Raw genomic sequence first — 19,404 nt, 5'->3', positions numbered from 1 at the left:
AAAGTCACTAAAATCTTTTATGAAATGGCAATGGTCGTGGATTTAATATTTGATGTGCAACTTCGTATAACGGTCCTCTAAAAAGTGTGTTTAGATCATGCTCCTTTAGTCACACATGCCACACGTCAGTGTTCACATTTTTGTTATAGACTTACAATAACTTTTACAATCTTCTTGGGTCATACGTTTAATATTTGGTGTAAAGCCTCGTGTAAAGGTCAAAATTTATTCAAATCATGTCGTCAAACTGGCCACGCTTCAGGGACCACGCGATTTTAATAGACGCATATATTACATCTTTTCTCTGCAAACTCAAAATAGTCCATAGATAGATTCGTTTAAAACATGGTGTCGGGCTATAAAACTGACCACGGCCACGTCCAGTGGTCACTTGAATTATATAGATTTGCACAGTATATTAATTTAAACAATGTACTTTGTATGTGGTTTAATATTTAATGTGTAAAATCGCAGAGTGGTCCTCTACACAGGTTGCTCAAATCATGCAATGAGTTAATATGGCTACGCTATAGAAGTCATATATATATATATATATATATATATATATATATATATATATATATATATATATATATATATATATATATATATATATATATATATATATATATATATATATATGGAGAAAGATATGCGTGAACAACCAGATACACAAACATACATACATATTCCTATTGGAGACTTCGCGTGTGCGCCTAGCTACGATTCAGAATGAAGCAGACATACTGTGAAATCCCCATCCCCAAAAAAAGATGGTTCATTCACAGTAATATACCCCATACTTTCACCGCAACACATCTCCAACGTTGGAACAGTTTTACATACACAGAAGGGACAGTTACATGACCATTAATTTACAAACATGAAACCATAGTTGAATTTGGGCACGATCCGATAAGGATTCATTAATACTCTAACACTATGTTAATGACACAGCGGAAATACGTTGGATCTAGAAGATACAGTGAAATTATGAGTATTTTTTTTTCTATTTATATTTCTAGTTATATATACTCTACTTTGTTGAAATAATTCTCCTGGGGTTAAAGGGGCCTTTTACGTTTTGGTAAATTGACAAAATTAACAACACAAGTTTCAGATTCGCAAAGTTTCGTTGTAGTTACGATATTTGTGAGGAAACAGTAATACTGAACATTTACCATGCTCTAAACAATCCATTATATGCATATTTTGACGATTTAAAAACCTGAAAATTATAAAGCGTTGCAACGTGACACGATTGAATAATTTGCAGAGTTCTGTTGCTGTCATAATATTTTGTGACACTATGAGGATTGCTTATATAAAGTATAAAATACTACTAGCATACTATGAGCACCGATGGCCGAGTGGTCTAAGCGGTGGAGTTTTACTCCAGGGGTCAGTGGTTCGAGCCCAGTTGAGGGTTACTTTTTGCTTTCTTTAATTGTAGTCTTGTTTTTCACTAGAGCTTTTTAGATCCAATGTTTACATCTATCAATATAAGCATAACATTTAATGAAAAATCTGCGAAAATGGCGCTGACTGGGAATGTGCGGTTGAAATGCTTAATATTGAATACTATATCATTATAACTTTAAACTCTTCTATAAACACCAAACTTTGATATTAAGTATGTGAAATAACATTATCGTCGTTTATAAACGATGTTTAAGTGATGCCTCGGTTTCGGAAACTGGTTGCGTCCTATAACAAAAGTCAGCGAGGTCGGGCAATCTTGGCTTGTTTGTAGCATATTACATATACGAAACTAATTTGTTATTCCATATGTACTCTTTTACAATATTATTGACGTGCATGTAGTGTTCTACAAGAACATGAACTATTTTAATCACGTCCTTTTTGATAATTTAACTTATCTATTCAGAACGAATAGTCAACACATCACTCATGCAAATGTATTTTGTAATGCCTTGCTTTTTTGTTTGCAGGAGGTTTTCGAAACCTTACCCAATGAGTTCTATGAAAATCTCGGTCACGAGATGAATACCGTTTATACGGATTATTTACATAACTTGAGCATTGATAAGTTATCGAGTCTACTGGACATTATGCACGAATTCCTTATTCTGAATGTAGCAGTCCGCCAAAATCCTAATGATGAGGATTATGTAGACACTAGTGTTTACCGGTAGGTACAGCATAAACGTTTACACATAAACGATTTGCACAGTCACTAAACCGGTTGTATTTGCCCACAATCAAGCATACAATGACAAACTAGCACCCCTTTCTATAAGGCTTTACTAACATCTTTTGTCCGAACTATATGAAGCCTTGTACTGAAAGAAGGAAAATGATAGGAGTGTATATCTGTTTCTCTCTCTGTCTCTCTGTCTCTGTCTGTCTCTCTCTCTGTCTCTGTCTCTCTGTATCTGTCTTTGTCTCTCTGTCTCTGTCTCTCTGTCCCTCTGTCTCTGTTTCTCTCTCTGTCTCTCGTTCTCTCTCTCTCTCTGTCTGTCTCTCTGTCTCTGTCCCTCTGTCCTCTGTCCTCTGTTTCTCTCTCTGTCTCTCTGTCTCTGTCTCTCTGTCCCTCTTTCTCTCTTTCTCTGTCTGTATGTCGTGTCTGTCTGTTTGGCTGCTGGCTGTCTGTAGGTCTGTCTGGTTGGTCGGTTTCTCGTGGGCCGAGTCGAGCGACGCAGTTCTCGAGAGCTCTGCAAGTAGCGCTAGCTGGGGAGCGCGCGGGAGCGCGAGGAGAGGAGAGAGAGCGAGAGAGAGAGCAGGGCGCGCGGAGCGAGCGCACGCGCGGCGCGAGGGGAGCGAGCGGCGCGAGCGCGGAGCGAGGAGCTCCGGCGCGCCCGCCGCGATCCTCCCGCTCGCGCGCGCGCCGCAAACTCTCTCGTCTCTCCCTCCCTCTATCTCGCCTCTCTCGCGCTCTCTCTCTCTATATCTATCTTATCTATTTATCTATAATATATTAGATATATTCTAATATATATATATATAATATAATATATATATATATATATATATATATATATAATAGTGTTCAATAAGGAGAAGCATAATATAATATATATAATATTAACACTAATATTAATAATTAAATCAAAATATAAACAACGTGCAGCAGCATACCCGAAACCCGTATGTATATATTATTATATATGCCATTATATGTTTTTAGTTTCGTTGATGGCCTAATCGAATACGCTTCTCAAAACGAGTTGGATACTGCAATTACGGAACATTTCCCAAGAGATATCTTGTATGTTCACGGAGCGAACTCGTGGGTTTTGGGTTACATGATCCTTAAAAAGAAAATGGGTGCTAAGCGGAGATAGAAACATTATTGGCTGTTCGAGCGTTGATATATATTACATTGTTAATGTTCCATATGCAACTTTGTTATATTGTACAGGGCATGTACATAGGATTCAATGTGTACACGTGTTGTTTTTTTCTTTATTAAAATGTGTATATTTTATTTGTCAACGTGTAGACAATTCCCTTGTAATGAAATGTTTACTATTTGTCTTTGTGAATTTTATTTTTTAAATATAAGATGCATTTAAAGTGTGTTTTTCGGTTTAGTTGGTGTAAATAACAAAGTAATTAAATGTAGTCAGATTGTATAGTATGTGTGTCAAAACGTTTGTATCTAAGTGTTTGCTTTATGTATCCAACATGTTTGTTGCCTTCTCGGCTTCTTTTGTATTCATATCATGTTGTTTGTAACGATTTTGTAGAGTAAGAATTTGTTTATTATGTGTTAAAAAACAACGCTAGTTATTTATAAGAATGCTTATAAAACGTCAATGAATACTAAGTATTTACGATATATCATATGAATGTGATTTCAATTTGTTAAATACAGTCCCTAACGTGAGAGAGATTTGATTTGCCATTTATGACACGACCATTGTGTCAACCATACTCAATTTTCAATTAACCTTAATTAAATATAGTGAATAATTTTGAGATTTCTAAATCTTGATTGTGAAACATTGTTCTGACTTCATTCCGAAGCATGTCTTGAACAAAACTGTGCATGTTTGAAATTTCATTTTGCTGTAGATTGAAGTGTTTATTTTAATTACACTGTTGTAAACGTTGTATTTTTTCACATTTATGAATGCACTGTAAATAATGTTCAGGATGTGAATAATTCTAAATAATATGTATGCGGTTAGTTATAGTTACATGTAACGATATTGTTATGTAACTACTTACTAGTATGACATTCATCAATGTGAATAATGTGAATGTGCTAATTTTACGTAGGAATTATTATTGCAATTAATATCAGTTATTTATAACCTTGTGAACATATATTATTGGATTACAATGCTAACCAAGACTATGGTTTTTTATGTAGATGAGGTGTTATTCATAAGGCTTAGAGTGTAGCAATTTGAAAGAAAAAACCTGACAAATAAAGTGTACATATTTTATAAGCGAGTTTATTGATGTTGCAGTATCCTTCATTACTACTTACATGTTGATATGGATAAATATTATTCTTCATAAATTGTTAATAAATTGTTCGGTTTAAGCGTGATGTTATTAACAATTACTACGTGACACGATTAAGATACTTAGATAAGACAATTTAGCATAGAAGCGTAAAACATGTTAATAATGATGTAAAACTGAAGAATTTGACAAAAAGTATTATTATTTTAATAGATTATTTGAAACATTATTTTTGTTTGTTCATATGTGCTTTTGATTAATATAAGTCATCTGCTTTTGAGACCGTGTGCTTGATTACATTACTGTTTTTGCACATGCATGTTTTCAAATGAATAATTAAAAATGTTGTACAACGTTACATATTTTAGTCGCTGTGTATATGTTTATTTGTACAATATGTGTAAAAAGCTATTTCTTTTCATTGTTTTACTATTTCCATGATATAACAAGTATTACTAATTAAGATTGTTCATATTGATAAATAGCAAACATATTCGTGTTTTGTTCTTGTGTTGCTTTAATTCTAACTAATGTATTATGATGTATGAACTAAATATACATGCACCTGTGTCTATACATGTTCGTTTAATGTAAAATGCTACATTCAACGACTTTTTGAATAATGCATGCTTCTAAAATTGAAGATAAGCCCTTTGCTACGTTCATATAAACGTAAAAGCGCATCTTTTAGTTCTTTTAAATTGTATTATTGCTCTTAATTATGCTGTGTTAAATTGTACTATTTATTCTGTTCCATTTGAATATACATAAAATTTTCATGAACATAATTTTTTTTAAATATAAATGTCCGTTTTGTACAAAACTAACCACATGTTTGCTTCTAAAATTGTAGCGAACGTGTGCTGTTCGGAAATGGTATACACTACATCTTAGTTTTTGTTTATTGAATTGTTGAGCTAGTTCGATCAAAAGTATGTATAGGACTTAGTATAATAAGGTTGCGAACAATGATGATGAACGTAACGACGCTTCATTTTGATGCGCAAATCAATTTTGTTCCAAACATTATTTGTAATGAGCTTAGTACAATCATTACTTTCGTGCCATCATCATGTAAACATCATGTATAACTGAAAACCTCTATTGGTACTTTTAATGTCTTAACACTTGAATGTGTACTCGTTGTAAAATTGACGCTGTACCACAGTTGTATAAAACACGTTTGTTCAGAATGAAGTATAAATCAAATGTATATACACAGAGAATTGAAAATAACACACAATTACTTAAAAGTATTACATTATTTATGTTCTGCATAATTGTTTGTATATAGTTGTTTTTGTTATGATAAATCATCTACTTTGTAGATGTGCGTGATTGATTATTACACTTTGTTTACATTTGCATGTAAACGTATGTAGATTGAAATCATGTGTACAGTTTCGATTATTGAAGTCGTTATGATTGTATACTTGTGAACAATATTTGTGCGTTTTCTGAATGTGACATTTGTTTTTTTGAAGAACTACTACTTTTATCATGCTAGCAATAATTATTGATGCAAAACATATTTGTTTTAGTTTAGATGGAAGATAAAATGTCCCGATCGTTCTTATACAACATTCAAAAACGAGGAAACTTATCAATTGTATGTGCCCAAAATGGACATAAAATACGATCTTACAACCAAATCGACATAATTGTTTTCATACTTCGTAAAAGCTATAATTAAAAAATATAACAACGTCAAGTATATGTCTTTGTAAATTTTAACGTCGTAAATTATTTGAAACGTTATTTTAAGAAGGGAGAAGGTGCATCGATGTCTTTAATTTATGTTATTTTATCATTATACATAATTGTATAAGTTAATAGTTTACTTACATAGTTTCAAATAAATTTATGCAAAATTACTTAATATAGTGTCCGAAAAACACAAACATTAAAGATTACGTAATATTTCACTTGCATTCTCGAGCTATTCACTGCATATATTTACAAAGACTATGTTTTGTGTCTTGTATTAAATATATTTTATTAATAACTAACATTTATGATTTCGAATAATAATTGATGTGATAAGTAAAGTTCATGTTTATACTTTGATGAAGTGAGCGTGTGTGGTAAAAACAAAACTATTATTTAGTACAGTACGAGTCTGTTTTTTTTATAGGAATCTTTCTTAAATTTTCCAAAATGACATGTCTTCGATTTACTATAATATATGTAAATGGTAATATATTTTAATACGCTGCATTAATCTGTGTTACATACGAGTTGGTCGTAATGGGCAAAAGTTTCTGGCTGGACCTTGTGAGGGTTTGTGTAATATAGTAGAGGGATAGTAAAAGGTATAAAATTGTAATTATGCGTTATTGTGCAGTCTTCGTTCTCATTCAATCGTTTAGAACCTGTTAGTTGAGCTTATCTTTTATCTGACCAATGTTAAACTGTAAAGAAATCATTATCACAGTTTACCAGTGTTTATTGTTATGTTTTTATCTGTTCATTTGTGACGTTGGGGACTAACGTTATTCAAGGATAAATGTTTTGTTATTATTGTTTTTATGATACATCTTAGCAATCCCACTTGATGTGCTTGATAATGTTTACGTTTTCACACTTAAAATAATACAATATAAAAGACATAATGTGTGACTTCGTGCCATTCATGTATTACACTTTAATATGATTCATGTCTATAATACATATTTGTGTACCTGTGATTTTATATCGTTGGTGCGTTTTCCTTGTCAGATGATCGTAATGCTTTTGAAAATGTCAATATATGATCGGGTTAAAAACAATTATGTTTATATTCCGTTCATGTTGTTTATACATGTTAGATCACACAAATAGTAACGATGTGTTTCAAGTATGAATATTGAATTTAAAGTTCGTGCGATAATAAATATAGACCTTATGTCAGACATAGTTGTTCTATAACAATTGGATAAACATTAGCGAAACTTTGCTAATACCGTTGTTCTTTTTTTGTTGCATAAATTATATAAGCTTGCCTGGAAGAAGTTAACATTTTACGATGTTAGTTTGCCCTTATATCAATATCAAAGTATTGCTTTGTATGGCTAAAATAAGGACTTTGAATTGCCATTGTTTACAGTAGTGTTCGCATAATAAGATATAGCTGTGTAAACATGTGTTTACTTATAATTGTCTCAACTGGTGATGAAATTCACTTTTTGAAAGAATAGATAAACGCTTTTCGATGTATGAAAATGGATGAAAGATGTCTTGACGATCCGAAATTGACAAGACGTTTTATTCGGAACCATACTTTTTTTGCTATTTTGAACGGATCTTACATGATCAAATATATCGAACAAAAAACAACATCGAATCGCTTATCAATTTCAAATGTGAACAGTATCGTCTAATATTTAATGATACTTATCATGCGTTTGCAAGTATCATTAATACTCATGATTATAAGCATGAGTATTATATTGTCATGTATTTTTATGTAATAAATTATATTAACCATATTTGCCTTTATATAGCATATTAACCAGATTTTGTTTTAAATTAAATGTCCAAAACAAAGTAGAAAAGATAGTAATGGAAATCTGTATTAGGAGTTATTTTAATCTAAATGCAGCGTTCATGATGAAAATGAATTAAAAATAAACCTCAGTGTTTGCCTTTACCTACTGGAAATAGTAATTATCAAAAAGTTTTACTATGTTTTGGACATGTTTGGGTGGACTATATTTTGTAAGGGAGCGTTCAATTGACCGATCGGGAAAAAATACTAACACTGCATAAGAGCTATTTTTGAATTCGAGATTTCATGTTTTGATTGAGATGAACAGAGCAGAAAAGTACATTTAGACTTTTATTGAAATAACTGTTGATAAAGTATAATGTTTATTAACAAGTGTTTTCATACACATGATATTGTGTTGATCAGGATAAACTAACAGTATCAATACGAAATCAATTAATTTTTAGTATTTTATTAAGCAACTTTACCTAAAATTGTCTTTTCAAAATTATTTTTAAGGATTATTCGGATGTGTGTTTTATTTAACTATATTAACACTTTGTATATTAACACTGCCTTATTTAATTTCATATAAAATTATAATTACCTATCAAAACACTTATTTTTATATCACTTAATAGCATGAATGCATCGATATTTTGTTTCGTTTTCTAAACAACGCAATGCTTCAACTAGATCATGCAAATTAACTAAATTGATAGTGTGTAGTTTAGAATCGTGCTAACGGATGCATCTATATTGTACTTCAGGTTATTATTCATTCAAAAGTGTTAAGTTGCTTAATTACATGTTTTATTATGAATGTGTCCGTAAAAGTGTATTTCTGCTGTGTGGATATATAACCTTATAAGTTGTATCAATATTTTTAATCAGTATTTGTCCAAAATATTAAAGTTAAAATTCGATATCATATTTTAAATTCGTTTCCCTGAAAATATATTATTTAAATAAAATAAAAACTTTGTTTTTTTAATGTTTGATATCATCAAATTATTAAAGAATAGAGATCAAAACATACATTTTAAAAGATAAACACGAACATCATTTAAACCTTTAACTATTATGCTTGTTTTAAACAGGTATTCATTACCGGTTTGTTTTATGTGTGTTTACATTATACCATATTTATGTGCTGTGTGTTTTGCATTAATATATGATATACCTCTTTATATAGTCAATGTAGGACTTTTAAATCCAAGACAGCGTTTTGTTATAAAATTACCATTGCTAATTTTGGCAATTGAAACAACTCACAATAAATATATTTATCTTTTAATATTTAACTGATAATATAATATTTTTATCCGAAAAAGATTATGATAAAATATTGTATTTAGAGGGCCTAGCCAAACCATTTAGTCGTTAACTTTCAAATTGTTGGTATTTCTGATAAAATAAATAAATATGTGTTTTATAAGACGATTATTTAACAGCGTATTGTTCACTATGATTTATTTGACTTTTAAATTATGTAATCGCTTTTTCTAAAAAAAAAAACTTACAAACTTTACAACATTTAATTGCTTTAGTATATAATGCTTTAAATGTATTTGGGGTTGTCCAAAACGCTGTTAAATCTATTAAAAGATATCCTGCACTAAAATTTTGGTAGCAATTTGTTTTATTTCAAAGGTTGTTGTGAAAATGGTATATGTATGAATGTGAATAAATGCACGAATGTACGATGACTTATGACATATTTAAACAGCAAGCCAAAAGCGGTCGCGTTGTGCTTATCTCTATCACTAATCCACTATGCGTCGAAGCATAGTTATTCTTTTGCACACATGAACATCGGTTTGCGTAAATATAAACCTTTATATGTAGATACCTATACCCTTTGTTACCAAGATGTACATATACAAGACCGGAACCCGTGTTTATAAGGTTGCTTACTTATGGACCAAACTTGACGCGAAGAAAGATAGTCAGACAGACTCGCTTATTAAACGTAATAACAAGATATAAACACACGCTCATTAACTCCACCGTTATGATCGCAGTGACGTTGTTGATGTGGTGTCAGGATAAAGGTCAAGAGGTTATTGATTATATACCCACTCTACGAGTGTTCTCAGATTCTTCTCTTTAGTCACCACGTTCAGATTCTAACCAGGAACGGACTAAACAGTATCTTAAAAGCCTGCCCTCGAGCTTAAATACGTATTTTTCAACTAAACTCAACTCAGCGTCCAAATACGCTCATTTCCTCAAACAACAAATCGTTTACGTACATTTATTAATTGAAGCCGTTAACCTTTAAATAACGGAGTAAAAAGGAATTAAGTCATCCTAAGCACGTCAAAACAGTTTATTGCGTTTTGCTCTTTGAAAAACTGTTTACATGTTTGCGTTTACAATATGATTATGCACAATCACAGAATACAAATAGACTAGAATGATAACTAGGTAAACAAAACATGCGTTTAAATCATATTATAACTATTAAAATTGAAGCAAAAAAACACACAAAAGTTCAATCATTTCTCAATAACAGCCAGACCGTTTAGGCTAAGACCTGAGTAACATATGCATATAAAAACAAAATATAACATTAAAGCATAAGCAAAACGTCACTACAACTGTATGTTTCATATTTCGCTAAACACCTGCACCAAGTCATTATTGAAATCAGCAACGTTTGAATTAATTATGCGTTCGAAACATATTCGTCTGTCAACATCATTAGTATTTTTTTTTAAGCCGAATAACATTGCTTTTAACAGTTATATCAGTGAATAAAACAATCACGTGTCATAAAAAACAACCGGCTGTCTGGCTAGCGCCGTGATTAGTACACTCGCTTTTCACCTAGGTAACCCGGGTTCAGTTTCCGTTCCCGCAAGCATGTGAGTTTAGTTGGTGGTCACCATACCGTACAGGTTGGGTTTCATCTGGGTACTCCGTCTTCCCCCCCCCCCCCCCCGATCACACGCACACAACACGCAAGAACATACACAATTGAAAAATATATCATTAACAACGAAATACCTGGACATTGCAGCTGTAATTAAAAATTCGTTCCGTCTTGCGATGGTCTAGTAAGGCAGTGTGTACACACCGGTCTTACTGACCTGTGTACTAACGCGAAAGGAATTGTGGGTAGCACTTCTTTTACGAGTGAAAAGTGAAAGCGAGTGTGAAGAAAAGACAACATTCGAGCGTGTAATTTATGCATATAGAGTTCACAAATATCAAGTTCATACTTTTAAACACATGTAAACAATATGTTTGATAAAATGTGAACATATAATATTTGTATTTAAGTACATCAAAACAACTAAGCTGCCATTCTAGATGTGAACAAAAGAACACTATTAAAAGTAACAAACCGAAAATACCCGTTCTTATTGTTGTTTTATATGGCAGCTGCATCTCTGGTGATCCCCTGCTTAGCGAGGTACCAAGCTCCATCTTTTCTTTCTCTTTTAGTAATTCGCCAAGCCATAGGGCAATCCCAGTTATAAATGTATCTCTGCCATTTTCAACAGTTATTTCTTCAATGCCAAATTTAGTAATTGCATAACAACAACAAACGAAATTACAGCTTTGTCATAAACCCATTGGTTTGTCATATATAAGCAAGGTTGAGTAATTCATGAATGTTTGGATCTCTGGGTATCAAAAAATAGTCTTACACATTAACAATTCATTTATTTGAAGGTTTAATATAATCGCTCTAAAATGTGCAAGTCGTTCGCTCCACAAACATAACATTTAAAGCGCATTGACCATCTGACCGACCGAGTGACTTTGCTATATACCCCTCTAACTTCGAATGCGTGTTAATAACAAGATATGGTTGCATAGACATCCTTGTTATTTGTTTAATATAGGCAGCAATATATCATACTGAGGAAACGATGTAAATCTTCAGAATAATGTGTACTGCAGACATAACAAAAATTGCTGGCCTTCAAAATGGTCAATATTTTGAACTAATATCCATATTGGCTACAACGATTATTTATTTTAGTTCTAATACTATAGGAAAACAAGTCGGTTTGGCAATTTATCACTGAATAGCTGGTATAGAGCAAATGTTCGTGGTAAACGTACACTTTTCTCAAACAAACACACTTTGTTAAAAACTATTTATGTCTTAGAAACGTGAACGTGTTAGCAGTTTTGTCTTGCTGAGGAAGAATTGATTTAACATTAACACAATCGAATATTTAATGGTTTCACACATCATAATAAACACCTCACCTTCGTGTGAGTCAGCACTGCTTGGCAGAGAGGTCAATACAATATCCACGCGTTTTGTTTCCCGTTGATAGTTGATACAAATTCTCTCGATCTTTCACCAGAGCAAGAGCAAGCTGAACGCATTCCATGATCAGTCATATCACGTTTTTTTATCGGACCTTCCCGCATTTCGAGTTAAGTATTGGAGTCTGTTTCATCTTCTTAAGTAGTTTGGGTCGGTTTTCCGGAGGATGGGTTCTTACAAACAGGCGTTGTGTCCGTTGGCTTACTCCTGCGATTACCAAATCGATAAAACAGATGTACATAAGGAAAATAACTGCTTATGTGCAATAGGCTCTTCACGATAACACTCTTATGATAGGGACGAAACAGATATTTGATTTATATACATGTAAACTATAGTTGAAGAAAGAAATCAAATGAATTCAATGTATTACACAAACATTGGGTGTTGACACAAATGCAAGGTTCTGACTACAAATTGACGTATATTTTAACCTCAGATATCGTTACAATTTTAACGGTCCATGCTAGCAAAACCATCAGTAATACATGTTTCGTGCTTAGTTATTTAATAATCATTCAATACATGTGGGAGCTAGGACAAACGCTTTTTTAACGAAATAAGGTTTTCTATTAAAACGTTAACCTAATATTATTAATTTGAACTTAAAGGTAGTCTTTTGAATGTTACAAGCCGCCAATCGTCTTATAAATGATAATGTTTAACACGTTTGCGTAACTGGTATAATAATAATTAATTATAAATTCCTTTCATGCATAATGCAAATATGGAGCGGAACAATACAAATACAAGTATTTGACCAATAGGCTTGACTTGAGCCTTGACGGCTCATGAATGAGACAGATCAGTAGGGAAATAAAAATGCCACCAAGCAATATTTCTGTACAGAATATTCGACCTTTAAGAGATCAGTGTGTTTCTGCTTTACTAAGGTCGATTATCAAAGGTTTATTGTTAATGCATTTGGGTTATGGATACATTGTAATGTGTACCAATTAAGTGAAAACGATAATTGGTAAAATCAATCCATAACTGACAAGTAGCACAGAGTCATTATGAACTCATTGCACAAAACAACGATAACAGCTGTTCAAACAAATAAATCAAACGTTCTTATCAAATTGTACGCCTTCTATGGGTATTAATTTAAATTTACCGATGTAGTGCGATCCGTAAGGAACCTTACGATTGGCCAAACATTACTTATCGTAATTTGTCACAATGCTTTCAGGCTATGATACGATGATGTGCGCGTCCTTATGCAATTATAATTTGCTTTGAGCACAGTTGACTTCTATTTAGGATTTAAATTTTACATATCCATTACGTAATATCTCTATCACGGTTTAGATGCGATAAATAGCGGTCCGACAATATCGTTTTACTCCAGTCAAGAATTTGGTCTTGAATTCGATACAATTAACACGAATGTGCCCCCGCTTTAATTCTTATGTGTTCTAGGTGATACATTCATATCAGGATTGAGTTAAAAACTTTACTTTTACTCCACAGGTGGAACTAATGAATTGACACAAAACAATACAAATTGTTTATTTATATACAACCATGAATCTAGTTGTACTATTGTTACCAATTCCAAAAAGCTGTTCTTACATAAGAAACGGTAAAAGTTATTACATCATAATGACAGTTCAAGCAAATTAAAATTTAGTGAACTAAAAATACCCTCGAATATGCATACAACATCAAAAACTGCACTTTCTATTAGATTTGCAGCTTCTAGTTTTACATGTAACCTCAAACCCCAGAAAGATGGAATTACAATTGAACTGCTTTTTATTCTTACACCGCAACCGAATAATTCGGATAAAACACAACGGGTGAATATTAGCTTGATCCTTTTGGTATTTTAGCACGCGTGTATTCCATTGCTATTTTGATAACGCTATGTATATCAGTCTGACGTCGTTTAATATGAAGTATACAAAAATTGTTTCTTAATTTAGTAACAAATTAATTACTTTCCACGCTCTCACGCATAATTTGAAATCTAACCATCCTTTACCGACAAAACAAAATTCTGTTTAAACTATACCCATGTAAGTGTATATGCCCAATCTCGTGATTGCAATGTTTTCTACAATTAGCAAATGCTTTATTCTAATAAAGTTTTTAAATGGGCTAATACGTAATGATCCAGCTAGAGTTTGCTTGGCTCTTCACTTAGGCGGACTTATTAAACCGCACAGGATGCTTTAGGCTTAGCTGTTGGTAACCATACTGGACAGGTGGGGTTTTCTTCTGGTACTCCACTCCCATTCCTACCTCGCCAATGAAAAGGGAAAAATCATGTGATTGAAGCAAACTCATTGAAATTTTACTAGACTTCAAAAAAGAAACGTCATTGCTGTAGGTTCCAAACAAAGCTTTGAAATAAACACTCGCACAATCGTCCTTCGCGAGAAAACGCACGTGAATGAACTAAACACACATATCCAAAACACCGCGCACTCATGAACACAAGTATAAATGCACGCATACATGCACGCGAGTATCACAAATCAACCACGTGATCGTACTGTGCAATTTTATCTACTCATTGTCTTCAATTATTTCTGTTTATTGTTTATTTTATTCTTAGTGTATATTGTTTCTTTTAGGTTATTGATATAGCGATCTTGTGATCTATGGCAATGTCCCAGTTACCCTAAATGATTAGTACTTATATATATATACTTATATATCGCGCATTTTATCACAACAGTTAGTTATAATCCCGACCTCTTCAAGTTTACATCTAAATATAAAGTATAAAGTATTTTAACTTAGATAATTAACAAAACATAATGGACTTTGAGCACATAGAGACTGACAATCTTCTTGTAGCGACTTAACAGCCTTGCTGAAGGATTCCTACAGCTCAATTGATCGGGTCGCTAATATTTAACAATACGTAAGCCCAATCGCTTTGTACCAACACTTTAAGACAGTGTTTAGGTTCCATTCCTAGGGTATGAGGTCATAATACAGAACCGGAGTCGTATGTACGTGACCCGAGGTCTTGTTTCGAAGTTTTGTTGAACTAACCGGGAGTCGTGTGCTTGACAAAGTAGCTCGAGGTCTTTAAGCGACTAACCGAGGTGAAAGCTCATGCACGTTGTGCAGATTGTTGTATATAGTGATCGAAGTCGTAGTTTAATATAATTTTATTATAATTAATATACTGTTCCAAACCCAATCAATGTATTAACAAGAGTTCCGCGGTCGGAGATGACCGCATTGAAGCCGGATTTTTGATTTAAATGACAGGAAAGTACCTTTCGTGTTTTTGTCAATGCAATACTTAAATTACTGAAATATTGTTCAAAGGTCAAAATGAAATGTAAGTACTTTTCAAGGCATGAGCAAACCTTGTGTTATGTTTTGAATGCATGCATATACATGAACAACACTAACATTTAAGGTCACAAATATGAACTTGAATTGACAATTAGGAAAGTTTGATCTCAATTTTTTTATTTTTTAACATTTTTACATTCAAGGTCACGGTGACCTTGACCTTAAAATGACCAGTGGTCATCTACTAGTTCTGGCCAACCTTCATATCAAGTTTGAAGACTCTAGGTCTAAGCATACCAAAGTATTAACAACTTTAACATATTTACATCCAAGGTCACAGTGACCTCGACCTTCAAATGAATGACCTTGAAATGACCAGTGGTCATCTAAGTGTGCTTGCAAACCTTTACGTCAAGTTTGAGATTCTAGGTCCAAGCATACCAAAGTTATAACAATTTTAACATTTTAACATTGAAGGTCACAGTGACCTTGACCTTCAAATGAATGACATTGAAATGAGCAGTGGTGATCTTCTAGTACTGGCCAACCTTTATGTCAAGTTTGAAGACTCTAGGTACAAGCATACCAAAGGTATAACATGGAATAAGAACTTTAACATTTTTACCTACCAAAGTTATAAGAACTTTAACATTTTTACATTCAAGGTCACAGTGACCTTGACCTTAGAATGAATGACCTTGAAATGACCAGTGGTCATCTAAGTGTGCTTGCAAACCTTCATGTCAAGTTTGAAGACTCTATGTCCAAGCATACCAAAGTTATAACAATTTTAACATTTTAACATTTAAGGTCACAGTGACCTTGACCTTCAAATGAATGACATTGAAATGACCAGTGGTCATCTTCTAGTACTGGCCAATCTTTATTTCAAGTTTGAAGACTCTAGGTACAAGCATACCAAAGTTATAACATGAAATAAGAACTTTAACATTTTTACATTCAAGGTCACAGTGACCTTGACCTTCAAATGAATGACCTTGAAATGTCCAGTGGTTACTTACTAGTTCTGGCCAACCTTCATGTCAAGTTTCAAGACTCTAGGTCCAAGCATACCAAAGTTATAACAACTTTAACATTTTTACATTCAAGGTCACAGTGACCTTGACCTTCAAATGAATGACCTTGAAATGTCCAGTGGTTACTTACTAGTTCTGGCCAACCTTCATGTCAAGTTTCAAGACTCTAGGTCCAAGCATACCAAAGTTATAACAACTTTAACATTTTTATATTGAAGGTCACAGTGACCTTCACCTTCAAATGAATGACCTTGAAATGACCAGTGGTCATCTGTTAATCCTGGCCAACCTTCATGTCAAGTTTGAAGACTCTAGGTCCAAGCATACCAAAGTTATACCATGAAATAAGAACTTTAACATTTTTACATTCAAGGTCACAGTGACCTTGACCTTCAAATGAATGACCTTGAAATGACCAGTGGTTACTAACTAGTTATGGCCAACCTTCATGTCAAGTTTCAAGACTCTAGGTCCAAGCATACCAAAGTTATAACAACTTTAACATTTTTATAAATTGAAGGTCACAGTGACCTTGACCTTCAAATGAATGACCTTGAAATGACCAGTGGTCATCTGTTAATCCTGGCCAACCTTCATGTCAAGTTTGAAGACTCTAGGTCCAAGCATACCAAAGTTATACCATGAAATAAGAACTTTAACATTTTCGAGCACGCCGCCCGCCCGCCCGCCCCCCCGCCCCCCCCCCCCGCCCCCCCGCCCGCCCGACAACATCAATCTATAAGCCGAGATTTTTTCGAAAAAAATCCGGCTAAAAACTAATCATAAAGCTATGTAGCTTGAGGAGAATATATTATATTTTGTTTTGAATTTAGTTTTAATTACCTGCTCCAGACAATTAAGAATAAATTACTTAAAACATATTTTAACACGAAGCTTGATCGACGGCACGTTACAGTACGTCCTAGTGTTTGGATGCGTTGCGATCAGCAAATAAATCATATAAGTTATTTATAAACTAATGCTATTCCATACGTATACATCTTTTTGTGGAACGTACTATCAGCAAATCCTGCTCGGGCGCCATCATTATTGAATTGACAATTGTAGTCTACACTCTGGAAAATATCGTATATCTGCCTGTGTTGTCTTCCTGCATAAATGTTGAAAGCACTTGTCAAATACATGCAAAAAGAAATTGTACTCCTGACGGAAATGAACATTAACATTAAGAAGCTGGAACGATTAACCTTGTGCACATCAAATGCACAAAACAAAATGCATGTACACGTTATTAACACAATATATTTTAGTGGCATGCATGAACTGGTGGAGAAACCCTTTTGCAGCAAACCGTGCATCAATTCTGTGACAAAGACTTGTCATATTGAAATAATAACAGTTATACTATTAAGGCACTTCAATAAACATATAATAAAACACACACGGTCTCGATACCGAAATAGCTTTCTATACACACATGTCCTTGTTCTGAAATGTATGCTTTGATTCGTTCAGTTGACCGATGCCTTGTAAATGTTAAAATAACACTATTTAGACACTACATTTAATAAGCAATACAATACACGTGTTCTCGATCGCGAAAATAGCTTTCAAGTACAGCTATTATTTCGCTGTATTCAAAATTCAATAACATAAACCTCCATGGCAACTAACAATGTTTATGTAAAATGTGTTATGTTATCTCCTAACGCGATTCAGATGTTATAATATAATTATATTTTGCAGACGTACTAGAACCACAAGTGGTTATCGTGTGGCTATGATATTACTTGGTAAGAACTTCCTTTTGAATGAAAAATAATCAAATTATATCGACAAATCAACTTCCCTGAAAGAAAAGTTATATATATATATATATATATATAACTAGGTATTCAACTCAAAATGGCCCGACCGAAAAAAGGGTGCATAGCTATGAACAGCCATTACTACGTCAATTGTGATGCGATTTCCACGAACTTAGCCTTATAAAACGCAGAAATGAATGTCCTTTCTGCAAATGTACATATCTTGCAATATGTTAACAAATATTGGGTCAAATTTTAAGAAATAACAATATACACAACTCGCGTGACCTATTCGCCGACGATCTGACCCGATTCAAGTATGAAATCTTCAGGGAGTAAAGACACACCTTCGCGTTGGACCAATCAAATCGCTCTTGTGTTTAAAACGACGGCCAGTTGGAATATTCAGACATTTTAAAGTAAGGTCATATGGCTTTGTTTACAAATCATCAGCATCGTAAAACTGGTTGTCAATTTAATAAGTGAAAACATATGAAACGAAAAAATCAATGACCCGCAATTCTTTATGTACCGCAATTCCTTATGTAAGTATCAATATAATATTTTTTAAGATGTAATTCATGAGGTTGAATCCATTCGATTCAGTGATAGTCAAAATTCTGTCTGACATTAACAAGTTATTATTGATCAATAATTATCAAATCAAAATCATACATGAATATTGGGATGGAAATGAACATGTTGAAAAAAGCTATGCAGGCGATGAGTCGGAATAGTCTGGTCATTATTAAGATTCCTAAGATTTCCGTTAGCATGTTGATACTCCTTCCATTGCATGTTCTCAAGTCACCAGTAAAAAAAAACTATAAGAATTCTTTGAAAAAACAAGTGGCTGTCGGCATATGTACTTAAATCCTTGCAGTGAAGCTGTTACTGTCACTGACATTATTGAGATTAATTTTATTTACATAAAGCAATCAACATTTACATCAGCTTGTAAAATCAGACATCGCAACACGTGTCATCCTTACGATGTCTGTAAACAAACGACAAAGACCAAGTCAAAAATACTAAATATAATTATGATATAGGAAAATAGTTTTGTTAAGCAAGTTTTTTCCACTATATAACTGTAAAGTAAATTGCAAGAAATGGCAACTTGACGCGACAAAAAAGGAC

General features: G+C 33.2%; 1 protein-coding gene across 1 annotated transcript in view; it reads left to right on the top strand.

The window, feature by feature from the left end:
- Positions 1 to 19,404, top strand: part of LOC127852580 (E3 ubiquitin-protein ligase rnf213-alpha-like) — an 85,680-nt gene that overhangs the window by 57,754 nt on the left and 8,522 nt on the right. The window contains exons 48-49 of the mRNA XM_052386531.1: positions 1,953 to 2,152; positions 3,149 to 3,288. Coding sequence (XP_052242491.1) covers positions 1,953 to 2,152; positions 3,149 to 3,288 — 340 coding nt within the window. The remainder of the gene's footprint in view (positions 1 to 1,952; positions 2,153 to 3,148; positions 3,289 to 19,404) is intronic.

This window comes from Dreissena polymorpha, chromosome 12 (assembly GCF_020536995.1).
Source record: "Dreissena polymorpha isolate Duluth1 chromosome 12, UMN_Dpol_1.0, whole genome shotgun sequence".
Classification (NCBI taxonomy): Eukaryota; Metazoa; Mollusca; class Bivalvia; order Myida; family Dreissenidae; genus Dreissena; species Dreissena polymorpha.
This window is presented reverse-complemented; position numbering and strand designations above follow the sequence as displayed.